The 24,730-nt window shown below is 54.2% G+C and overlaps 1 protein-coding gene across 2 annotated transcripts; it reads left to right on the top strand.

The window, feature by feature from the left end:
- The first annotated feature begins 314 nt into the window (after nucleotides 1-314).
- On the top strand, nucleotides 315-24,579 carry JAK3 (Janus kinase 3). 2 transcript variants are annotated; one of them, XM_010361433.2, is made up of 24 exons: nucleotides 315-441; nucleotides 3,932-4,128; nucleotides 4,461-4,584; nucleotides 4,875-4,986; nucleotides 5,193-5,338; nucleotides 5,754-6,048; nucleotides 6,603-6,725; nucleotides 6,819-6,976; nucleotides 8,365-8,476; nucleotides 9,325-9,511; nucleotides 10,587-10,714; nucleotides 10,914-11,045; nucleotides 11,758-11,842; nucleotides 13,336-13,463; nucleotides 14,171-14,303; nucleotides 14,382-14,533; nucleotides 14,663-14,813; nucleotides 16,448-16,587; nucleotides 16,669-16,858; nucleotides 17,579-17,703; nucleotides 17,984-18,156; nucleotides 18,638-18,755; nucleotides 19,014-19,124; nucleotides 22,799-24,579. In XM_010361433.2, the coding sequence occupies exons 1-24, from the start codon at nucleotides 326-328 to the stop codon at nucleotides 22,964-22,966; spliced, it is 3,504 nt and encodes a 1,167-aa protein (XP_010359735.1). In that variant the 5' UTR covers nucleotides 315-325; the 3' UTR covers nucleotides 22,967-24,579. The 2 variants fall into 2 exon arrangements, with proteins under 2 accessions (XP_010359735.1, XP_030793062.1); XM_030937202.1 differs by lacking the exon at nucleotides 315-441 and adding an exon at nucleotides 1,929-1,950.
- Nucleotides 24,580-24,730: the final 151 nt, after the last annotated feature.

Raw genomic sequence — 24,730 nt, 5'->3', positions numbered from 1 at the left:
GCTTCCCTCCTGGGCAGATCCAGCCAGGTTTCCTTCCCCGGGTGCAAAATTAGTTCCACTGGGTGCTCAACTCACACATGCTACAGATGGATTAACTGAGGCAACAAGGGGCGGGCCAGAGCCCCCACTTAACAAGTGGGTCTAGAGTCAGCTGAGCCCCTGGTGTGACCCAGACCCTTCTCTGTGTTATCATCAGTTCCTCTGGGTTAGGGGTCTCCAGCAGCCTGTCTGAGCAGGGCGGCTGCTGCAGAGGCTTCCGGAACTTTCTGCCCCTCCTTGGCCGCCTCCCCGCCCCCGTCTCCCACAGGGCCCTGACTTTCGGTAAATGACAGTGGCTCAGGAAACCAAGGGGCCCACACAGGAAGGAGCCGAGTGGGACTTTCCTCTCGCTGCCTCCCGGCTCTGCTCTCCCTTCGAAGGCCCAGGGTCCCTGCCTGCTAGGTAAGAGCTGGTGATGCCGCAGGGCTCTGCCCAGACACTGGGGGAGGACGGTGGTGGCTGGGGATGGCTGGGCTGGCACAGGGGGCTGCCAGGGCAAAGGTGAGCTCGCCTTCCAGGCCTCAGAAGAAAGCTGCCAGACAGATGCGAGCTGGGACTCGCATCCTCCGATTGCTCGCTTCTCTGGACCTCAGCTTTTAATAAGACCCGGAGTTGCCCGCCTTGCGGACCTGGAGGGGTCAATGCGCATGCGCAATGGGGGCTGTGAGGTTGAGGGGTGGGAAGGAGGGGTTGAGGGGCGGAGTTCCCATCCCCGACCCTCGGAGCCTTCCCGGTCCAGACACAGGGTGCCCGACCATGCCAGGATGTAGAACGCTGGGGATTATAAACGGGATACCGAGGCAGAAGGATAGCTTGAGGCCAGGAGTTCAAGACCAGCCTGGGCAACATAGCCAGACCCCCATTTCTACAAACATTTTTAAAAAACCAAAAAAAAAAAAAAAAAAAAAAAGGCGTTTTCTAGGCCCAAACATCACCTCTGACTTCATTGTTTTCATTCAATATTAAAAAAAAATAATATTTTGTTAAGTTTTTTTTTTTTTTGGAGACGGGGGTCTTGTTATGTTGTTCAGGCAGGTCTCTAACTCCTGGCCTCAAGCCATCCTGCTGCCTCAGCCTCCTGAGTAAGCTGGGATTGCAGTGGGGTGCCATTGCCACTGAAGCTTTATTTTAAACTTGATTGGGGCTGGGCACAGTGGCCCATGCCTGTAATCCCAACACTTTGGGAGGCTGAGGCAGGTGGATCACTGGAGGTCAGGAGTTTGAGATCAGATTGGTCAACATGGTGAAACCCCATCTCTACTAAAAACACAAAAATTAGCCAGGCATGGTGGTAGGTGCCTGTAATTCCAGCTACTCGGGAGGCCGAGGCAGGAGAATTGCTTGAACCTGGGAGGTGGAGTTTGCAGTGAGCCGAGATCATGCCACTGCACCCCAGCCTGGGAGACAGAATGAGAATCCGTCTCAAAAAAAAAAAAAGGCTGGGCGAGGTGGCTCACGCCTGTAATCCCAGCATTTTGGGAGGCCGAGACGGGCGGATCACCTGAGGTCAGGAGTTTGAGACCAGCCTGGCCAACATGGTGAAACACCGTCTCTACTAAAAATACAAAAATTAGCCGGGCGCAGTGGTGCGCACCTGTAATCCCAGCTACTCGGAAAGCTGAGACTGAATAGCTTCAACCCAGGAGGCAAAGGCTACAGTGAGCCAGGATCGTGTGACTCTACTCCAGCCTGGGTGACAGTGCGAGACTCCGTCTCAAAACAAAACAAAACAGCTTGATTGACTGATGTTGAGGGGAAGATAAAGAGGACATGCTGTGTGATTTTATTTCTATAAAGGGCAAAACTAGGCATCATCTCTCTTTGGGAGACAAGGGGCTTCTTCAAGGTTCCTGGGACGAGGAATGTGCTCATTCTTGGTCTGGGCATTGGTGACATCAAAGTGTCCCTTTGGTAAGGTTCTTTCCCCCACAAGACTTCCCTTCCCATGGTAACCACCACACCGCTGTGCCAACTGCCCTTCCTGTTTGGTTTAACAGGCGCTTGTTGATTGCTTACTGGCACATCATCAAGAAGTATACAAATTAATGCAGATTAATTGAGTTGACACTTTAGGCCTGGACTGGGCTCAGCAAAGCGCCTCACTGAGGCTGCTGTGGAGTCAGCTCATTTCACAGCTGCGAAAGCTGAGTCCTAGGGGTCCTAGTCCTCTGGTTGTCTTAAACCTCATTAGGCCACGAGCAGTTTCTCAGACCGGTAATCCCAGCACTTTGGGAGGCTGAGGCGGGAGGATCACTTGAGGTCAGGAGTTCCAGACCAGCCTCGCCAACAAGGTGAAACCCCGTCTCTACCAAAAATACAAAAATTAGCCGGGCATGGTGGCATGCCCCTGTAATCCCAGCTACTCGGGAGGCTGAGGCAGGAGAATCACTTGAACCCAGGATGCAGAGTAAGCCGAGATTGTGCCACTGCACTCCATCCTGGGAGACAGAGCTAGATCCTGTCTCACAAAAAAAAAACAAAAACAAAAACAAAAAAGACCCTTATTAATGCCGCCCCACCCCAGCCCTGGGGCATTATTTTGGATCATAGTTTTGTATCGTGTTGTTGTTGTTTTTTTTCTAGAGATAAGGTCTTGCTCTGTCACACAGGCTGGAATGCAGTGGTGTGATCATAGCTCAATGCAGCCTCAACCTGCAGAGCTGAAGGTATCCTCCCGCCTCAGCCTCCCAAGTAGCTGGGACTATGGGGGTGTGCCACCGTGCCTTGCTAATTTTTTAGACATGAGGTCTCAAATTCCTAGCCTCAAGTGATCCACCTGACTCCGCCTGTCAAAGTGCTGGGATTACAAGGCATTTTTTTCTTTTTAAGAGGCGGTCTCACTATATTGCCCAGGCTGTTTTCAAACTCCTGGTCTCAGCCAGGCGTGGTGGCTCACACATTAATCCAGCATTTTGGGAGGCTGAGGCAGGCAGATCACTTGAGGCCAGGAGTTTGAGACCAGCCTGGACAACATAGTGAAACTCCATCTCTACTAAAAATACAAAAAAATTAGCTGAGCATGGTGGTGCCCACCTGTAATCCCAGCTACTGGGGTGGCTGAGGCACGAGAATCTCTTGAACTTGGGAGGCGGAAGTTGCAGTGAGCTGAGATCACACCACTGCACTCCAGCCTGGGCGACAGCACGAGACTCTGTCTCAAAAAAACAAAAAACATAAAACAAACTCCTGGTCTCAAGCTATCCTTCCTACTTGGCCTCCCAAAGTGATGGGGTTACAGGTATGAGCCACTGCGCCCTGCTGGAACATAGGTTTTTGTTTGTTTTTCCCGATATTTTCTTCAGATCTTCTTCATTCAGGTCAATTTGAGTGAACTGCTTTTTCTCCCTGATTTTTCTCAGGGGACTCGAAGCCCCACCACTTGCCCCACCCAGCTGGGGGCCCTGAGCGCTGTTTCTGAGGGCAAGTGAGCGAGAGGGTGGGAGGTGTTGGGAGCTGGGAAGCAGGGAGTCAGTTTCCTCCTGGGCCCATCCCAGGGAGGCTCCTTCTTTATTTCTTTTCTTTTCTTTTTTTTTTTTTTTTTTCTGTTGTCCAGGCTGGAGTGCAGTGGCATGATCTTGTCTCACTGCAAGCTCTGCCTCCCGGGTTCAAGTGATTGTCCTGCCTCAGCCTCCTGAGTTGCTGGGATTACAGGGGCACATCACCACACCCGGCTAAGTTTTGCACTTTTTAGAGACAGGGTTTTGCCATGTTGGCCAGGCTGGTCTCAGACTCCTGACCTCAAGTGATCCCCCTGCCTTGGTCTCCCAAAATACGGTGATTACAGGCATGAGCTGCCGTGCCTGGCCTCCATTACTCCTTTCCATGCCCTCCCCGCTCAGAAGTCCAGTCCTCTCTGAGCAGGACTGAAGGGCTTTTTCTCTCTGTGGCCCAGGCAAGTTGCACTCATGGCACCTCCAAGTGAGGAGACACCCCTGATCCCTCAGCGCTCCTGCAGCCTCTTGTCCACGGAGGCTGGTGCCCTGCACGTGCTACTGCCCGCTCGGGGCCCCGGGCCCCCCCAGCGCCTATCTTTCTCCTTTGGGGACCACTTGGCTGAAGACCTGTGCGTGCAGGCTGCCAAGGCCAGCGGTGAGTGCATCCCTAGTAGATCAGGCCAGAGGGAAGGATAGGGCTGTGTGGGGCCGAGATTGGGAGCTGGAATAGTTGCCTGCAGAAGTCAGCATTGGATTTGGGGCTTTGGGGGATGAGTAGGAGTTTAGTAATGGAGAAGGGTGTGCAGAGTGAGCCTCTGAGGCAGTGGGAATGGCCTGTGCAGACTGAGAGGTGTGACGGCACATGAAGGGAACAGCTGGTCATCTCTTGAGGTATGGAACGATCTGGATGGTTGGGTATGATCCTGGCACTCCTGAAGCCACCGATGGGGTGACTCAGGAGGGAGCTGATGGGACCGTCACCTGTAGGCATCCTGCCTGTGTACCACTCCCTCTTTGCTCTGGCCACGGAGGACCTGTCCTGCTGGTTCCCCCCGAGCCACATCTTCTCCGTGGAGGATGCCAGCACCCAAGTCCTGCTCTACAGGATTCGGTAGGAAGTGCCCCCTCCAGCCCCCAGGGATTGATCATCTCCTTGCATTTCGAGGTGCCCACACCCCTGCCCCAGGGAGGATATGATCACTACCCATTTCTCAGATGAGGAAACGGAACAGAGAGGGTGGGTCACTTGCCCAAGGTCACACAGCAAATTAAAGGTATAAGCTGGGCTCTGTGAGGCCTCTGCAGAATCTGTCCCCCCCTCCCCCCGCCCCACCACCATACTGTCACCCCTACTGAGGCTGGGTTGCACTTTCATCCCAGGGTTCTCTCCTCTCCTAACAGCTTTTACTTCCCCAATTGGTTTGGGCTGGACAAGTGCCACCGCTTCGGGCTACGCAAGGATTTGGCCAGCGCTATCCTTGACCTGCCAGTCCTGGAGCACCTCTTTGCCCAGGTGAGGTTCCGCCTGGGGTTTGACCCAGGGGTTGGGGGCCCAAGGGACAACATCAGGGCTGGCTTGCAATCAGGTGGGGCCTCGTCTGACCCTCCCTGTGGCAGTCCAGGGGTGGGGGTCAGCCCAGGATTGGGGGGATCTGCAGGTTAACATCAGGGCTTGAAGTTGGGTGGCCTCAGTTGATGCTCCCTGTGGCGGCCCCCCAGCACCGCAGTGACCTGGTGAGTGGGCGCCTCCCTGTGGGCCTCAGCCTCAAGGAGCAGGGTGAGTGTCTCAGCCTGGCCGTGCTGGACCTGGCCCGGATGGCGCGAGAGCAGGCCCAGCGGCCAGGAGAGCTGCTGAAGACTGTCAGGTGAGAGCCACCAGACTGTGGAGACGGCCTCTGCTTGGGAGTAAACAACGTGGGCTCCATTGGGGCTTTGCCGGGCTCCCAAAATGGAGTTCCCCTGCAAGCTTTCAGGGTGTTCCTATGACCCAGGGCCTCCCACGAACCCAGCCCTCTCCACCTCCAGGCTCCAGCTGGAAAGACACCTGACCTCCCCCAGCTAAAAGGCCTGTGGGGTCCCTGTCCGACCTGTGGGCGCCAATGGCCCTCCCCTACTCTGAGGTCCTGTCCCCATATCTGACCCTGAATGAGAGTCTATATGTGCCTCTTGCTCCAACTGGGGCTCACCCCAGCCCCTGGCCTAAAGCCTGGGTTTGTGTGTGTCCCCGCGGTGACTCGTCCCGACGCTGAAGACCGGCTCCCTCCCCTCCAACTCCCGCAGCTACAAGGCCTGCCTACCCCCAAGCCTGCGCGACCTGATCCAGGGCCTGAGTTTCGTGACGCGGAGGCGTATTCGGAGGACAGTGCGCAGGGCCCTGCGCCGCGTGGCCGCCTGCCAGGCCGACCGGCACTCGCTCATGGCCAAGTACATTATGGATCTGGAGCGGCTGGATCCGGCTGGGGCCGCCGAGACCTTCCATGTGGGCCTCCCTGGGGTCCCTGGTGGCCAGGACGGGATGGGGCTGCTCCGCGTGGCTGGTGACGGAGGCATCGCCTGGACCCAGGGAGAACAGGAGGTGAGGGCGGACCCTCCGCTGGGCGGGGCCAACGTGGGGTGGGGCTCGGGAGGGGCTGGAGAGTGGGCGGGGATGTGGGGCGGAGCCAAAGCAAAAGAGATGGGGAAGTGGGCGAGGCTTAACGAGGGGCGGGGCTTAGGAAGGGAGGAGACTACGGGAGTGGGAGGGGCAAGATGAGTGAAGGGTGGGGCTGAGCAACGCCGGAATGAAAATGGGAGGGGTTGAGGAGGGGAAGTGGGTGGGTGGGCGCTGGAACGAGGCAGGACTAAGAGACGGAGTGAGGCTCCGAAAGCTGGGAGGCTGCGAAGTGGGGCAGGGATCAAGGAGCGGGGTACCAGCAGAGAGAAGGAGGCGGGGATTGGCAGAGTGGGTGGGAGATGTTTGGGGATGGGCAGGGGAGGGGTTGAGAGGGTTAGAGTTGATAGGAGGGGGCACGGCTTGGAAGGGTTGAGTGGGAAAGGGGTAGGGAAGGGGATGGCGTGGTTTGGGGAGCTCATGGGCATGGTTTGGTGGGGTCCAGCAGGGCCCCCACTTCGGTATCTCCTCCTTCCCAGGTCCTCCAGCCCTTCTGCGACTTTCCAGAAATCGTAGACATTAGCATCAAGCAGGCCCCGCGCGTTGGCCCGGCCGGGGAGCACCGCCTGGTCACTGTCACCAGGACAGACAACCAGATTTTGGTGGGTGCAGGATCCCCCTCCCCTCCAGCCTTACCCCGAGGGCGGGACCGGCACCCTCCGGTTGCACTGGGCTCTGACGCTTGTCCCTCGCAGGAGGCCGAGTTCCCGGGGCTGCCCGAGGCTCTGTCTTTCGTGGCGCTCGTGGACGGCTACTTCCGGCTGACCACGGACTCCCAGCACTTCTTCTGCAAGGAGGTGGCACCGCCGAGGCTGCTGGAGGAGGTGGCAGAGCAGTGCCACGGCCCCATCACGTAAGAACCTGCCCCCCATTCCCGGCCTCTGCGGCCACGCAGTGTCCATGCTTCAGTGTCCTCACCTTCCAGGAGCCCTGGACAGGGGTCAAGTGCTCAAACCACACCTGCCGCACAGTCAGCGCTCAGTGAAGCTGAAGTATTCCGTCTGCTGCCCAGGGTGACCGCTACTCTCTCTCTCTCTCTGACCCCAGGGCCATTTCCTGGAGATGGATAAGTCGCCTACCTTCACCTACAGCCTCTTGTTTCATCTCCCAGGAAGGGCCAGGCATAGTGGTGCACACCTGCAATCCCAGCACTTTGAGGAGCCAAGGCGGGAGGATTGTTTGAACTCAGGAGTTGGAGACCAGTCTAGGCAACAAGAGAGACCCCATCTCTACAAAAAAAAAAAAAATAGCTGGCTTTGATGGTTGACCTGTAGTCCCAGCGACTCTGGAGGCTGAGGCAGGAGGATCACTTGAGCCTAGGAGTTGGAGGCTGCAGTGAGCGGAGATTGCACTCCAGCTTGGGCAACCAAACCGAGCAAGACTCTGTCTCTTAATACAAACAAACAAACAATCTCTCGGGAAGACTCGAAGACTTACGGCCAATTTTTTTTTTTTTTTTTTTTTTTTTTTTTTTTTTTTTTTTTTTTTTGAGATGGAGTCTGGCTCTGTCGCCCAGGCTGGAGAGCAGTGGCGCGATCTCGGCTCACTGCAGCTTCCGCTTCCTGGGTTCACACCATTCTCCTGCCTCAGCCTCCTGCATAACTGGGACTACAGGTGCTCGCCATCACGCCTGGCTAATTTTTTGTATTATTATTATTATTATTATTATTTTTTTTTTTTTTGAGACGGAGTCTCGCTCTGTCGCCCAGGCTGGAGTGCAGTGGCCGGATCTCAGCTCACTGCAAGCTCCGCCTCCCGGGTTTACGCCATTCTCCTGCCTCAGCCTCCCGAGTGGCTGGGACTACAGGCGTCTGCCACCTCGCCCGGCTAGTTTTTTTTTGTATTTTTTAGTAGAGACAGGGTTTCACTGTGTTAGCCAGGATGGTCTCGATCTCCTGACCTCGTGATCCGGCCGTCTCGGCCTCCCAAAGTGCTGGGATTACAGGCTTGAGCCACCGCGCCCGGCCAATTTTTTGTATTATTAGTAGACACGGAGTTTTACCGTGTTAGCCAGGAAGGTGTTGATCTCCTGACCTCGTGATCCGCCTGCCTCAGCCTCCCAAAGTGCTGGGATTACAGGCTTCAGCCACCATTCCCTGCCTGTGGCTGATTTTATAAATGGGGGGAGAGTATCACCTGGCAAGGATCCCAGGGCTACAGAGGTACCTGAATTTGAGCCCAGGTCTCTCTGTCTCCTTCTGTTTCTGACTCCTCTCCATTCCCTCTCACCTTTTCCCACAGTCTGGACTTTGCCATAAACAAGCTTAAGACTGGGGGCTCACGTCCTGGCTCCTATGTTCTCCGCCGCAGCCCCCAGGACTTTGACAGCTTCCTCCTCACTGTCTGTGTACAGGTCGGTCTACGGCTAGGGTGGGTAGTGGAGGGCTTTCTGGAGGAGGTGATGTTTGAGTTGAGATTTAAAAGATCAGTCAGCATTTGGTTCCTGAAGAATAGGAGGGAAAAGACACCCTCAGGGAACAGAACAGCACATTCAAAGGTCTAGAGACTGGAATGAGTTTTGTGATGCTTTAGGAGGAAGGACTGAGACTGGGCATGGTGGCTCACACCTGTAATCCCAGCATTTTGGGAGGCCAAGGCAGGCAAATCACCTGAAATCAGGTGTTCGAGACCAGCCTGGCCAACATGGTGAAACCCTGTCTCTACTAAAAATACAAAAATTATCTGTGCGTGTTGGCACAAGCCTGTAATCCCAGCTACTCGGGAGGCTGAGGCAGGAGAGTCACTTGAATCTGGGAGATGGAGGTTGCAGTGAACAGAGATCATGCCATTGCACTCTAGCCTGGGGCAACAGAGCGAGACTGTCTCAAAAAAAAAAAAAAAAAAAAGGCCTGGCACAGTGGCTCACACCTGTAATTTCAGCACTTTGGGAGGCCAAGGCAGGCGGATCACAAGGTCAAGAGATCGAAACCATCCTGTCCAGAATGGTGAAACCCTGTCTCTACTAAAAATACAAAACTTAGCTGGGCGTGGTGGCACACACCTGTAGTCCCAGCTACTTGGGAGGCTGAGGCAGGAGAATCGCTTGAACCCAGGAGGCGGAGGTTGCAGTGAGCCGAGATTGCACCATGGCACTCCAGCCTGGGCAACAGAGCCAGACTCCGTCTCCAAGAAAAAAAAGGAAGAAGGACTCAGAGGAAAAGTGTCACTCACTCTCACTCAGGGTTCACTCTTCTTTTGCAGAGCCCCCTTGGTCCTGATTATAAGGGTTGCCTCATTCAGCGCAGCCCCACAGGGACCTTCTTTCTGGTTGGCCTCAGCCGATCCCACAGCAGCCTTCGAGAGCTCCTGGCAGCCTGCTGGGATGGGAGGCTGCATGTAGATGGGGTTGCAGTGACCCTCACCTCCTGCTGTATCCCCAGACCCAAAGGTGAGCCCCCTCCTCCCCTGAAATGAGTGGCTGATCTGGGACCCTGGCTTTCTATGTCTGTGACAACTCCTGTGTGGGTGGCAAATGGCAGAAACTGCAGATCAAGGTGGGTTAGGGAAGAAAAGGTGATTTATTGGCTCAGGAAGTTAGAGATATATAACCTTTAGGTCTGGCTTGATCTAGGCACAGCTAGATGTGAGCCATGTCACCTGCACCTAGTCTCTCTCCATCTCTCAGCTCTGGGTGAATTTCACTCTTCAACAAACCCCTCTGATGGGACAACTCTGAGATGTGAGTTCTTCAGAGTCTCCCAGAATCCCTAATAGAACCGAGCTCTGGTTGTCCACAGTGCCACTTGCTCATTAAAGCCCCCTGCAGGGCTCCTTCCTTCCTTGTCTCTCATCCAAAATCCCTATGAGGGCTTTCTGGATCTCCTTTCAAGTAAACCATATGCCAGCCAGGCGCAATGGCTCACATCTGTAATCCCAGCACTTTGGGGGGCTGAGGCAGGTGGATCACTTGAGGTCAGGAGTTTGAGACCAGCATGGCCAACATGGTGAAACTCCATCTCCACTAAAAATACAAAAATTAGCCGGGTGTGGTGGCGCACACGTGTAGTCCCAGCTACTCTGGAGGCTGAGGCAGGAGAATCACTTGAACCTGGGAGGCAGAGGTTGCAGTGAGCCGAGATCGCGCCACTGCACTCCAGCCTGGGTGACAGAGTGAGACTCTGTCTCAATAAAGACAAAAAAATTAGCCGGGCATGGTGGCACACACCTGTAGTCCCAGCTACTCGGGAGGCTGAGGCAGGAGAATCGCTTGAACCTGAGAGGCGGAGGTTGCAGTGAGCTGAGATCTCGCCACTGCCCCCCTAACCTGGGTGACAGAGTGAGACTCCGTCTCAACAACAGCAGCAACAACAAAACAAAAACAACAACAACAGAAAACCATGTGCCCTGGAGTCTTCATCAGGGGCGGCTTCTAGAGGTACCCCAAACTAAGCCATGAGTTAGCTAACCCTTGGGGACTTTTCACCTCTGATTTCTGGTTTTTGTCCCTCATCCTCTCCCCATAGAAAAGTCCAACTTGATCGTGGTCCAGAGAGGTTGCAGCCCACCCACGTCCTCCCTGGTTCAGCCCCAATCCCAATGTCAGCTGAGTCAGATGACATTTCACAAGATCCCCGCTGACAGCCTAGAGTGGGTAAGCAGCCCTGGGAAATGGGACAATACCTCAGTCTGTGGACCAGAGACTCAGATGTGTGGCCGCAGCCACACGCTATAACTTTGCCTTGCTTCGGTTTTCCCATCTGTAAAATGGGGCTAGCAGCTATGTATCACTTGGGCTGGGATCCTGCAGGAACCCCCTCACTGGCCCCTTCTGCTGTCCCCTCACCATTCAGCATGAGAACCTGGGCCATGGGTCCTTCACCAAGATTTACCGGGGCTGTCGCCACGAGGCGGTGGATGGGGAGTCCCGAAAGACAGAGGTGCTGCTAAAAGTGATGGATGCTAAGCACAAGAACTGCATGGAGGTGAGAGCGGTGGGGACCAGACATTTGGAGTCAGGGCTGGCTGGAGAGGGGGTCATGGATACAGAGAAATTTAAAAACACACAGGGGCCTGGGCGCGGTGGCTCATGCCTGTAATCCCAGCACTTTGGGAGGCTGAGGCAGGAGGATGCTTTGAAGCCAGGAGTTCAAGAACAGCCTAGGCAACCTAGCGACACCTCATCTTTATAAATTTTAGGCCGGGCACAGTGGCTTACGCCTATAATCCCAGCACTCTGGGAGGGTGAGGCGGGCAGACCATCTGAGGTCAGGAGTTGGAGACCAACCTGACCAAAATGGAGAAACCCGGTCTCTACTAAAATTACAAAATTAGCCAAGCATGGTGGTGCATGCCTGTAATCCCAGCTACTCGGGAGGCTGAGGCAGGAGAATCGCTTGAGCCTGGGAAGTGGAGGTTGCACTGAGCCAAGATTGCGCCACTGCACTCCAGCCTGGGTGACAGAGGGAGACTCCATCTCAAAAAAAAAAAAAAAAAAAGAGAAAAGGTAGATGATAGTGGGAGCTTCCGTCCTGTATCAGAAAATCATGGTAGTGCTGTGTGCACTAATGGCAGACTCCAGGGCCAAAAGTGAACTGTGGCCAGATGTTCACCTAAGGCAGGTTTGTGAGCCCAAAATGTGGGATTGTTGGAGTGGAAGGAACCCACGTATCTTCTCTCCCTTCCCATCTTCCCCAGTCATTCCTGGAAGCAGCGAGCTTGATGAGCCAAGTGTCGTACCGGCATCTCGTGCTGCTCCACGGCGTGTGCATGGCTGGAGACAGTGAGAGCCCCTCACCCTCCCACCCCACCCCTGCCTCACCCAAGTCCAGGCTGTTCTTCCCGCCTCTGTTCTGAGCCTCTATATGACAGCACCGGCAACACACTAGGCCTCCGTGGATGGGGGCCATGTTCATAACCCTTTATTTATGTCTCTTCATCATCACTGCTTGGAAAGTGGCTCCAGGTTCCCACCCATACTCAGCCCCAGAATGATCTGAAGTCAGACAAACCTGGCTTTCTAATCTCTGCAGCTTTGCGCGGGTCACATAACCTTTCTGAGCCTTGGTTTCATTGTTTGGGAGTCCAGGATGGGCCAAGAGCTGGGGACAGAGGCTAGAATGTGACAGGCAGGGCGTGATGAGGGGCGAGGAGGGCAGCATGGGGCACTGTGGATGATCAGAGAGGCTGTTGGGCCAGCCTGGGGGTCAGGCAATGCTTGTGGGTAGACAAAGATGCATTCTAACCTGGAAAGATAAGGACAAGTGTGAATTAGGAAAGGAAGAGGGGTGTTCTAGGCAGAGGACACAGAACATGCAAAGGGTTAGAAGTAAGATACAAAGGCTGGGCATGGTGGCTCACGCCTGTAATTGAAAAGCCGAGGCCGGGCGCGGTGGCTCAAGCCTGTAATCCCAGCACTTTGGGAGGCCGAGACGGGCGGATCACGAGGTCAGGAGATCGAGACCATCCTGGCTAACATGGTGAAACCCCATCTCTACTAAAAAATACAAAAAAAAAAAAAAAAAAAAACAAAAACTAGCCGGGCGAGGTGGCGGGCGCCTGTAGTCCCAGCTACTCGGGAGGCTGAGGCAGGAGAATGGCGTAAACCCGGGAGGCGGAGCTTGTAGTGAGCTGAGATCCGGCCACTGCACTCCAGCCTGGGCCACAGAGCGAGACTCCGTCTCAAAAAAAACAAAAAACAAAAAACAAAAAACAAAAACAACAACAAAAAAGAAAAGCCGAGGCGGGTGGATCACCTGAGATCAGGAGTTCAAGACCAGCCTGGTCAACATGGCAAGACCCTGTCTCTACTAAAAATACAAAATCAGCTGGGTATGCTGGCATGCGCCTGTAGTTCCAGCTACTTGGGAGGCTGAGGCAGGAGAATAGGTTGAATCCGGGAGGCAGAGGTTGTAGTAAGCCGAGATCACGTCACTGCACTCCAGCCTGGGCAACAGAGTGAGACTGTGAAAGAAAGAGAAAGAAAGAAAAGAAAGAGAAAGAAAAGAAAAGAAAGAAAGAAAGAGAGAGAGAAAGAAAGAAAGAAAAGAAAAGAAAAGAAAAGAAAAGTGAGATACAGATACAGAGAGGGCTCAGCACCTTCTAGGCATTGCAGGCAAATCATTCAGAGATGGAGGTGGGAGGAGAGGTGAGTACAGTATGAACAGAGGTAGCAGGGGAGGGAACAGAGATGAGAGTTTGAGAGACCCTGAGAGCCAGGGTGTTGGCAGAACCTGCTCAACACACCCAATCCCGCCTCTCCCTGCTGCCAACCAGGCACCATGGTGCAAGAATTTGTACACCTGGGGGCGATAGACATGTATCTGCGAAAACGTGGCCACCTGGTGCCAGCCAGCTGGAAGCTGCAGGTGGTCAAACAGCTGGCCTACGCCCTCAACTATCTGGTGAGTGCTCCTCTGCCTGCTCCACCCTCCATTCCCAGGGAAGGCTTTCTCTGGGTGGAAGAGGAATTGGGAGTGGGCTCTGTAGTGTGCATAGGAGTTTGGTATGTGTTCAAGGGGAGGGCATTTTAGGTTGAGGCTGTGAGAACACTAGAAGACAACAAGTCATTTATGGATGTCAGGGGCTGTAGTGAATGATAAGGCTGGGCACAGAGAAAGGCTTCCTAGAAGAAGGAACACTGGAGATGGGGCCTTGAAGATTGAGTAGAAGTTCATCAAGAGAAGAAAGGAAGGCAGGCACGTCAGGCTGTGGGAACAGCCTAGGCAAAGGCCTGCAGGCTAGATAGTGTGTTGCATTCCCTGGGGTCTATCAGGCAGTTCTGTTGGCAGGAGACCAGGGTGCAAGTGTGGAAGGGAAGTTCACTGGAAGCTTGAGCAAGGGCCTTCAATGCCAGGCTGAGGAGCTTCACTTTGTGTCAAAGGCACTGGGGAGTCACAGGATGGGGTGGTGTTTGAGAAGGGGAGGGACATAGCCAGGTCAGTGTAGGGGGTGAACTAGAGGGGCAAGACAGGATGTCAGGAGTCAGGGATGATGTTGGAGCATGTCTGAGCAGTACCAAATGGGCTTTGAAGGATGTCTAGGAGTTTGCCAAACAGACTCTTCATTCATCAAACCCTCCCTGGCATTTCCCTATGCCTGGCCCCCTTAGGAGGACAAAGGCCTCCCCCACGGCAATGTCTCCGCCCGGAAGGTGCTCCTGGCTCGGGAGGGGGCTGATGGGAGCCCACCCTTCATCAAGCTGAGTGACCCTGGGGTCAGCCCCGCTGTGTTAAGCCTGGAGAGTAAGTTCCTGGAGGTGGAGGAGGGAGGGGCTGAGCAGGGTAAGGAAGTGGATGCCTGATCCCACTTCCATTCCTCAGTGCTCACCGACAGGATCCCCTGGGTGGCTCCCGAGTGTCTTCGGGAGGCCCAGACACTTAACTTGGAAGCTGACAAGTGGGGCTTCGGTGCCACGGTCTGGGAGGTGTTTAGTGGCGTCACCATGCCCATCAGCGCCCTGGATCCTGCTAAGGTCAGAGCCCCTCACCTGGCATCAGTCTCTGAGCCCCTACTTTGATAGAGGGTAGACTGATATCCAGTTTGGGGAGATTGGGGTGCATCTGGTGGGATGGGGATTACCAACTCCTCCTCTCACCCTCAGAAACTCCAATTTTATGAGGACCGGCAGCAGCTGCCGGCCCCCAAGTGGACAGAGCTGGCCCTGCTGATTCAACAGTGCATGGCCTATGAGCCGGTCCAGAGGCCCTCCTTCCGAGCCGTCATTCGTGACCTCAACAGCCTCATCTCTTCAGGTGCCTGCTGGGCCGGGTTGGGTGGGAAGGGCTGTGATGTCATATTAGGCCCAGGGGAAGCAGTGTGGTTTGCGGCAGGCCACACCTTGTGTGTCTGGCAAGGTTGGAGGGGTTGGTGACTGTGACAGTGTGAGCTTCAATGGCTGCTGTAACAAACAGTCCCCTCAGTCAAGGTTCAACATGATGATATTTTATTTATGTATGTATTTATTTATTTTTGAGACGGAGTCTCGCTCTGTTGCCCAGGCTGGAGTGCAGTGGCACAATCTCGGCTCACTGCAACCTCTGCCTCCTTGAACCTCTGGTTCAAGCGATTCTCCTGCCTGAGACTCCCAAGTAGCTAGGATTACAGGTGCATGCCACCATGCCCAGCTAATTTTTGTATTTTTGGTAGATGTGGGATTTCACCATATTGGTCAGGCTGGTCTCGAGCTCCTAACCTCAAGTGATCCTCCCGCCTCGGCCTCCCAAAGTGCTGGGATTACAGGCATGAACCACCATGCCTGGCCCATTTTATTCTTTTAAAAAAATGTTTGGCTGGGTGCAGTGGCTCATGCCTGTAGTTCCAGCTCTAGGTAGGTGTATCACTTGAGCCCAGGAGTTCCAGACCAGCCTGGGCAACATGGCAAAACTCCATCTCTCAAAAAAAAAAAAAAAAAAATTTAGCCAGGCATGGTGATGCATGCCTGTATGCATTTTTATTTTATTTTATTTTATATTTTTGAGACACCATCTTCCTCTGTCACCTAGGCTGGAATGCAGTGGTACGATCTTGGCTCACTGCAACCTCCCTGGTTCAAGCAATTCTCGTGCCTCAGACTCCCAAGTAGCTAGGATTATAGGGGTGTGCCACCAAACATGGCTACATTTTTGTATTTTTTAGTAAAGACAGGGTTTTGACATGTTGGCCTGAGCTAGTCTCAAACTCCCGGTCTCAAAAAGATCCATCCACCTCAGCCTCCAGTATTGGGATTACAGGCGTGAGCCACCACACCTGGCTGGAGTTTTTTTTTTTTTTTTTTTTTTTTTTTTTTGTGATGGGGTCTTGCTATGTTCCCCAGGCTGGTCTTGAATTACCGGCTCAAACAATCCTCCTGCCTTAGTCTCCCAAGTAGCTGGGATTACAGGCACACACAACCATGCCCAGTGTGATATTTAATCTTCATTCGATGAGGGTGTCCAGGCCCCCAGGAACCTCTCACCTTGTGGCTGCACTCACCTCTGGTGTTGGGTCTCTGTTGGATCCTTTGCGGATAAAAGAGAGAGTGTGGAGGGCCCCATACTAGGTTTCCATGGGCCAGGACTGGAGGGGCACCCAGCATATCTTGTCCATCAGCCTGAGCTCAGTCATGTGGCCACATTTCATAGCAGTGGAACTGGGGAAATGAGTTCTCATTATATCCTCCATCTTTGTAGCCATGTGGAGTTGCACAGGGTGTACACTGCACAAGGAGGCTTCCTTTGCCTGGGATGGGGTGCGAGACAACTTTTTCCAGTCTCCTTTGGCTTGCAATGGCCCTGCCATAGTGCACAGAGAGGGTCAACATGCAGATGGAGGTTGCACAGCAAGTCAACTCAGGAGTGGGGCCCAGGATGAGAGGCGCTGCTTACCACTGCCCATGCCCCCACCCCAGACTATGAGCTCCTCTCAGACCCCACACCTGGTGCCCTGGCACCTCGTGATGGGCTGTGGAATGGTGCCCAGCTCTATGCCTGCCAAGACCCCACGATCTTCGAGGAGAGACACCTCAAGTACATCTCACAGCTGGGCAAGGTAAGGTGGGCAGGGCCAGGATGGGTTGGAGAGGGCAGAGCAGCATCCAGATGCCTGGACGCCAGTCCTGCTATCCCCCAGGGCAACTTTGGCAGTGTGGAGCTGTGCCGCTATGACCCGCTAGGCGACAACACAGGTGCCCTGGTGGCCGTGAAACAGCTGCAGCACAGCGGGCCAGACCAGCAGAGGGACTTCCAGCGGGAGATTCAGATCCTCAAAGCACTGCACAGTGATTTCATTGTCAAGTATCGTGGTGTCAGCTATGGCCCGGGTGAGCCAGGTCCCGGATGAGTGAACTGAGACGTATGGGTGCTTTTCAAAGTGCACATTCGTACCTTCCTGCCAGGCCACTTTATATAGGCTGGGAACGTGATTATTGATTGATCCAGATTCACATGAGTTACAGGTTTGAATCCTGACTCTACCCCTTACCAGTTGTGCAACCTTAACTTCTCTGAGCCTGTTTCTCCAGCTGAAAAATGGGTCATTGTGATATTTACTTTGTTATTGTTGTTTGTTTGTTTGTTTTTGAGACGGAGTCTCGCTCTGTCACCCAGGCTGGAATGCAGTGGCTCAGTCTCGGCTTACTGCAACCTCTGCTTCCCAGGTTCAAGTGATTATCCTGCCTCAGCCTCCCGAGTAGCTGGGATTACAGGAGCGTGCCACCGCACCCAGCTAATTTTTATGTTTTTAGTGGAGATGGGTTTTCACCATGTTGGCCAGGCTGGTCTTGATCTCCTGACCTCAAGTGAGGCTTCAAAGTGCTGGGATTACAGGCGTGAGCCACTATGCCTGGCCGTGATATATAAACACATCAATGTATGCTGTAGAAAGTACTCAAGAGATATTAGCAATGTGTAATTGTCGCGGTTCCCATATTACAGTCAGCAAAACTGAGGGCGAGAGGGACACAAGGTCCCACTGTGAAACGGGGAAGAATGAGGGGAGGAGCACAGCTGGGCCCTGCTGTGACAGCTCCTGCTTTCTCCAGGCCGCCAGAGCCTGCGGCTGGTCATGGAGTACCTGCCCAGCGGCTGCTTGCGCGACTTCCTGCAGCGGCACCGCGCGCGCCTCGATGCCAGCCGCCTCCTTCTCTACTCCTCGCAGATCTGCAAGGTGCGAGGGGGCGCTCAGGGACTTGTGGGGATTCAGCTGGCTCGGCCTGGGCAGGGGTCTGCGTGGAGGTTGTGGTGAAGGCTGAGGAGTGAAGTTTGGGGTCCAGGTCTCGGGGGTGGTGGGGTTGGCTTAGGGTTCAGGATCAGAACTTCAGTGAAGGATGGCTCGAGGGTAGGGTTAGAGTTGGGGTCTGGGTTAGGGTTAGAGTCCAGGTCAGGCTTAGGGTGCCTGCCGGATTATCCTGGGATCCTCTCTGCACGCTCACACCGCCCGCCCACAGGGCATGGAGTACCTGGGCTCCCGCCGCTGCGTGCACCGCGACCTGGCCGCCCGAAACATCCTGGTGGAGAGCGAGGCCCACGTCAAGATCGCTGACTTCGGCCTAGCTAAGCTGCTGCCGCTTGACAAAGACTACTACGTGGTCCGCGAGCCGGGCCAGAGCCCCATTTTCTGGTGGGGAACCCGCGCCCAGGCTCCGCCCCTACTCCCCACGGCTCTGGCTCCTCCCCTAACATGGCCCCGCCCCCTGCCGCTGCTTTGTTCCCCAGCCTTAGCCCCGCCCTTCTCTCAGCTCTCGCCCCGCCCAAACATCAGAGCCCCACTCCTCCAACACCCTGGCTCCGCCCCTCAGTGCTGGCCCCTTCTTAGTTCCGCCCTTCCCCCAGTTCTGGCCCCTCCCCCTCCCTCGGCTCTGGCTCCGCCCCGTCTCCGCCCCTCCACGCTGGCCCCGCCCCCTCCCCTTGGCTCTTCCCAGGCACCTCCCAGGGCTGGAGAATCCGCCCATCCCACAGCCAGGGAAACCGAGACCCTGGAGATGGGACTGACCTGCTCACAGTCCCCACCTACCCTGACCAGTTCCCCATTCCAAGGCTGCCCCCCTCTTCCTGTCTTTTCTCCACTCTCGCATCTCAAGACCTCCCTGTCCCCTCTCCAGGTATGCCCCCGAATCCCTCTCGGACAACATCTTCTCTCGCCAGTCAGACGTCTGGAGCTTCGGGGTCGTCCTGTACGAGCTCTTCACCTACTGTGACAAAAGCTGCAGCCCCTCGGCCGTGAGTCGGCTCCCGTGGGCCCCCAGCCTCCTTCTCCCTCCACGCCCCTCGTGGCCAGTCTCCAACCTGTCTGCGCCTGCGTCCCTCTTTAGCATGGGGTCACTTGGTCCCAGCATCATAGGCCTCAGTGGGGAGGACCCTACCTCACCTTTCTGACCCCTTCACGGTGCAGGCAGCCCCTCCCCGCTCCATCACATGGCTCCTCCCCACGCCACGGGTGGCCCCTCCCCCACCACATGCGCTCCCTCTTGGCTCCAGGAGTTTCTGCGGATGATGGGATGTGAGCGGGATGTCCCCGCCCTCTGCCGCCTCTTGGAACTGCTGGAGGAGGGCCAGAGGCTGCCGGCGCCTCCTGCCTGCCCTGCTGAGGTGAGCGCCGCAGGGCCAGCCTCAGTTTCCCAGTCTGTAGATTGGGCCGGGGTTTCGGGCCAGCCAGCTGGCGCCTGAGTCTCTGGACTGAGAGGAGAGGCTAGAGTGTGAGGCTGATGAGGATCCTGACCCCCACTTGGCTACTTTCTCACTGTGAAGCAAGTCAGAGCACTTTCAGAGCCTCAGTTTACCCTTTTCCAAAATGAGCATAGTAACGCCTTATAGCTTGAGGGAAGATCAGACTCCTGAACACCTGTGCCTATGAGGGCTCAGCTCAAAGCCGAGCACACAGTCTATGCTCCGTAAATGTTGGTGAGGTTCATGGTTTGTTTGTTTGTTTTTTTTTTTTAGAGATGGGGGTCACTCTGTTGCCCAGGCTGGGGCACAATTATAGCTCACTACAACCTCCACCTCCTGAGCTCAAGTGATCCCCCTAGTTCAGCGTCTGTAGTAGCAGGGACTACAGGTGTACACCACCACGCCTGGCTAATTTAAAAGTAATTTTTTAGAGATGGGGGGGGGGGGTCTCATTATGTTGCCCAGGCTGGTCTTGAACTTGTGAGCTCAAGTGATTCTCTGTCTTCGGCCTCGCAAAGTGCTGGGACTACAGGTGTACACCCCCATGCCTGGCTAATTTAAAAATAATTTTGGCCAGGTGTGGTGGCTCACAGCTGGTAATCCCAGCACTTTTGAAGGCTGAGGCAGTCAGACCGCCTGAGGTCAGGAGTTCGAGACCAGCCTGGCCAACATGGTGAAACCCTGTCTCTACTAAAAATACAAAAATTCCCCGTGTGTGGCCGTGGGTGCCTGTGATCCCAGCTACTTGGGAGGCTGAGGCAGGAGAATTGCTTGAACCTGGGAGGGGAAAGTTGCAGTGAGCTGAGATCATGCCACTGCACTCCAGCCTGGGCAAAAGAGGGAGTCTCCATCTCAAAATAAATAAATAAATAAAATAAAAATAATTTGCTTTTTAGAGACGGGGTCTCGCTATGTTGCCCAGGCTGGTCTTGAACTCCTGGACTCAAGCGATCCTCCTACCTTGGCCTCCCAAAGTGCTGGGATTTACGGGCATGAGCCACTGTGCCTGGCTAACTAAAAAAAAAATTTTTTTAGAGATGGGGTCTCTCTGTGTTGCCCAGGCTGGTCTTGAGCTCCTGGGCTCAAGTGATCCTCCTGCTCTGGCCTCCCAGAGTGCTGGGATTACAGATGTGAGCCACCACATCCCACCCTGTCATGGTTTATAATCATGTAATCATAACCTTTGTGGAAGTGTCTAACATGCGGTTGGTCATTGATAAATTAATTCGCTCAGGCCAAAAACATTTATTGAGTGCCAACTGTGTGCCAGGACTTGTTGGGTGCTGAAGACCCAGATAGGGAGAGAACCCTGTCCCCCCAGTAACTAGCAGAAGCTGATAAGAACATTCTAGGCTGGGTGTGATGGCTCATGCCTGTAATCCCAACACTTTGGGAGGTTGAGGCGGAAGGATCACTGGAGCCCAGGTGTTCAAACCAGCCTGGGCAACATAGTGAGACCCTGTCTCTACAATAGTACAAGCATTAGCCGGTGTTGTGACATGCACCTGTGGTTTCAGCTACTAGGGAGGTTGAGGCAGGAGGATTGCTCGAGCCCAGGAGGTCAAGGCTGCAGTGAGCCATTATTGTGCCACTGCACTCCAGCCTGGACAACAGAGTGACACCCTGTCTCAAAACAAAACGAAACGAAACAGAAAAACAAAATTCTGGTAATGATAAGTGCCTTGAAAGAGATGAACAGAGGGAAATGTGGGGTGGGGGTGGTCAAAGAGGGCCTCTTAGGGGGCAATGCTGGAAGGAGGAGAAGCCTACCTACGAGTAAAGCTAGGAGAAGAAATGTCCAGTGGGAGACACAGAAGGAACAAAGGCCTTGGGGAGGGAATGGGCTGGGTGCGTTTAAGCACCAGTGCGATGGAGGCAGGTGTGACTGCCTGGAACAAATGAGGCAAGGAAGGATGGAGATGAGCAAAGGAGGGCATCAGGGGAGACGTGGTTTTTTTTGTTTTTTTTTTTTTTGAGACGCGGTTTCGCTCTTGTTGCCCGGGCTGGAGTGCAATGGCGTGATCTCGGATCACTGCAACCTCCACCACCCAGGTTCAAGCAATTCTCCTGCCTTAGACTCCCAGGTAGCTGGGATTATAGGTGCACGCTACCACGCCCAGCTAATTTTTTTTTTTCTTTTTTTTGTTTTTGAGACGGAGTTTCGCTCTGTCACTCAGGCTGGAGTGCAGTGGCGCAATCTCGGCTCACTGCAAGCTCTGCCTCCCGGGTTCACGCCATTCTCCTGCCTCAGCCTCCCGAGTAGCTGGGATTACAGGCAACTGCCACCATACCCGGCTAATTTTTTGTATTTTTAGTAGAGATGGGGTTTCACCGTGTTAGCCAGGATGGTCTCGATCTCCTGACCTCATGATCTGCCCGCCTCAGCCTCCCAAAGTGCTGGGATTATAGGTGTGAGCCACCGCGCCCGGCCTAATTTTTTTAATTTTTATTTTTAGTTAAGACGGGGTTTCTCCATGTTGGTCAGGGTGGTCTCAAAAGAAGTGTGTTCTAAGATCCATAGGGGCTGGGTGCGGTGGCTCATGCCTGTAATCCCAGCACTTTGGGAGGCCGAGGCGAGTGGATCACATGAGGTCAGGAGTTCAAGACCAGCCTGACCAACATGATGAAACCCCATCTCTACTAAAAATATAAACTTAGTCAGGTATGGTGGTGTGTACGTGTAATCCCAGCTACTTGGGAGGCTGAGGCAGGAGAATCACTTGAACCCAGGAGGCAGAGGTTGCAGTAAGCCGAGATCGTGCCACTGCATTCCAGCCTGGGCAACAAGAGCGAAACTTTGTCTCAAATAAATAAATAAATAAATAAGATCCCTAGGGAGCCATGGGAGGTTTTGGAGCAGAGATGGGATGGAATTTAATTTGTGTTTTAAAACTGAATGGGGCTGGGTGTGGTGGCTCATGCCTATAATCCAAGCACTTTGAGAGGCCGAGACAGGTGGATCACCTGAGGTCAGGAGTTTGAGACCAACCTGGCCAACATGGTGAAACCCCGTCTCTACTAAAAATACAAAATTAGCGGGGTGTGGTGGCACGCACCTGTAATCCCAGCTACTTGGGAAGCTGAGGCAGAATAATTGCTTGAACCCGGGAGGTGGAGGTGGCAGTGAGCCAAGATCATGCCATTGCACTCCAGACTGGACAACAGAGCTAGACTCCGTCTCAAAAAAACAAAAACAGGCCGGGCGCGGTGGCTCAAGCCTGTAATCCCAGCACTTTGGGAGGCCGAGATGGGCGGATCACGAGGTCAGGAGATCGAGACCATCCTGGCTAACACGGTGAAACCCTGTCTCTACTAAAAAAATACAAAAACTAGCCGGGTGAGGTGGCAGGCACCTGTAGTCCCAGCTACTCAGGAGGCTGAGGCAGGAGAATGGTGTAAACCCGGGAGGCGGAGCTTACAGTGAGCTGAGATCCGGCCACTGCACTCCAGCCTGGGCCACAGAGCGAGACTCTGTCTCAAAAAAAAAAAAAAAAAAAGAAAACAAAAACAAAAACAAAAACAAAAATACACTGAATGGGAGTCGTGTCCTTCTGATTGCTCAGGCATGACCCCATTCTCTGTCCCCCGCCTCTCAGGTTCACGAGCTCATGAAGCTGTGCTGGGCCCCTAGCCCACAGGACCGGCCATCATTCAGCACCCTGGGCCCCCAGCTGGACGTGCTGTGGAGCGGAAGCCGGGGGTGTGAGACTCACGCCTTCACTGCTCACCCAGAGGGCAAACCACACTCCCTGTCCTTTTTATAGCTCCTGCCCGCAGACCTCTGGATTAGGTCTCTGTTGATTGGCTGTGTGACCTTAGACAGGGAGCTGCCCCTCTCTGGGCCTCAGAGGCTTTATAAGGGTCCTCTACTTCAGGAACACCCCCATGACATTGCATTTGGGGGGGCTCCCATGGCTTGTGGAATAGCCTGTGGCCTTTGCAATTTGTTAAGATTCAAGACAGATTGGCAGATGTGTCAGTGAGGCTCTCTTGAGTCCTGGCCCAAAGAAGCAAGGAACCAAATTGAAGACCCTCCCATCTTCCTATCCCCTCAAGCCCTGGCCCCCTGAGTTTCCTTTTCTCTCTCTCTCTTTTTATTTTTATTTTCATTTTTGAGACAGAGCCTCGCTCTGTTACCCAGGGTGGAGTGCAGTGGTGCGATCTCGGCTCGGTGCAACCTCTGCTTCCCAGGTTCAAGCGATTCTCCTGCCTCAGCCTCCTGAGTAGCTGGGATTACAGGTGTGCACCACCATACCCAGCTAATTTTTTTTATTTTCAGTAGAGATGAGGTTTCACCATGATGGCCAGGCTGATCTCAAACTCCTGACCTCAAGTGATCCTCCCACCTCAGCCTCCCAAAGTGTTGGAATAATAGGCGTGAGCCACCATGCCCGGGCTTTTTTTTAATTTGTAATTATTAATTTTAAGAGACAGGATCTTGCTATGTTGCCCAGGCTTGTCTTGAACTTCTGGGCTACAGTGATCCTTCTGCCTCAGCCTCCCAAATAGCTGGGACTACAGGCACCCAGTTTTGAGTTTCCTGTCTTATTTCCAAGGGGACATTCATGTATGATCTGACTTCTGCTCTCCAATCTCTTGTTTCTCTGGAGGAAGCCAAGGACAAGAGCAGTTGCCCTGGCTGGGACTCTGTCTTTTGGGATAGCCCATGTATCTCTTTGGTATCCTGTAAGGGGGCAGGAGGGGCTGGGGTCCCAGTCCACCCTAATGGTACCTGAGCATCCCAGGGCTGCAGTTTTCCCACCTGTCCAATGGGACCCCTTCTGTCCTCACCCTACAAGGGGCACAAAGGGATGACACCAAACCTGGCAGGAACTTTTCGTGCAATCAAGGGAAGGAAAGGCATTCCTGGCAGAGGGAACAGCATGCCAAGTGTGAGAAGGCTCAGAGTAAGGAGGTTAAGAGTCCAGGTATTGGAGCCTACGGTTTTGCCCCTTCCACGCTGTGTGACGGTGGGCAAGTTCCTTTCCCTCTCTGGGTCTCAGTTCTGTCACCTGCAAAATGGGCAGAGCTTACCCCTTGGCTGTGCAGGGTCAACTTTCTGACTAGTGAGAGGGATTCTCATGCAGGTTAAGCTCCTGCTGCTCCTCCTCACCTACCTGCAAAGCTTTTCTGCCACTGTTGCTCCTTGGAAAACTCTTATACATCTCTCTAAACTCCAGCTACCACATCTTTGCAGCCTTCCCTCATATACCCCCACCGCTATTGCACCCCTGTCCTTCCCTCCAGCCCCACTGTGACCCTGGGGTTGGGGAAGTGTCTGTGTCCAGCTGTCTCCCCTGACCTCAGCGTTCCTTGAGGCCTCAATGCAGAGCGGGCTCTGGGAGTTTGTTGACTGAATAAAGGAATTCAGTGGAAACGATGGTTTGTGCTGGACTTGGGGCGATGGGGAGCCTTAGAGGGTGTGTGAGCTGGGAGGGATGTGGTTAGGGCTGTGGGCCAGAGACCTCTCAGGGAGCCACTGTGGGGGCCCTAGGGCAGGCTGGTGGAGGAGGACCACTGCGTAGGGC

The sequence above is a fragment of the Rhinopithecus roxellana genome, chromosome 8, assembly GCF_007565055.1.
Source record: "Rhinopithecus roxellana isolate Shanxi Qingling chromosome 8, ASM756505v1, whole genome shotgun sequence".
Classification (NCBI taxonomy): Eukaryota; Metazoa; Chordata; class Mammalia; order Primates; family Cercopithecidae; genus Rhinopithecus; species Rhinopithecus roxellana.
This window is presented reverse-complemented; position numbering and strand designations above follow the sequence as displayed.

Bases quoted from the DNA above. Each gene is read 5' to 3' on its own strand.
- JAK3 (XM_010361433.2), top strand. From the start codon at position 326: ATGACAGTGGCTCAGGAAACCAAGGGGCCCACACAGGAAGGAGCCGAG. The intron at 442-3,931 runs GTAAGAGCTGGT...TCTGTGGCCCAG, and splicing joins CCAGGGTCCCTGCCTGCTAG to GCAAGTTGCACTCATGGCAC. The intron at 11,046-11,757 runs GTGAGAGCGGTG...CATCTTCCCCAG, and splicing joins AGCACAAGAACTGCATGGAG to TCATTCCTGGAAGCAGCGAG.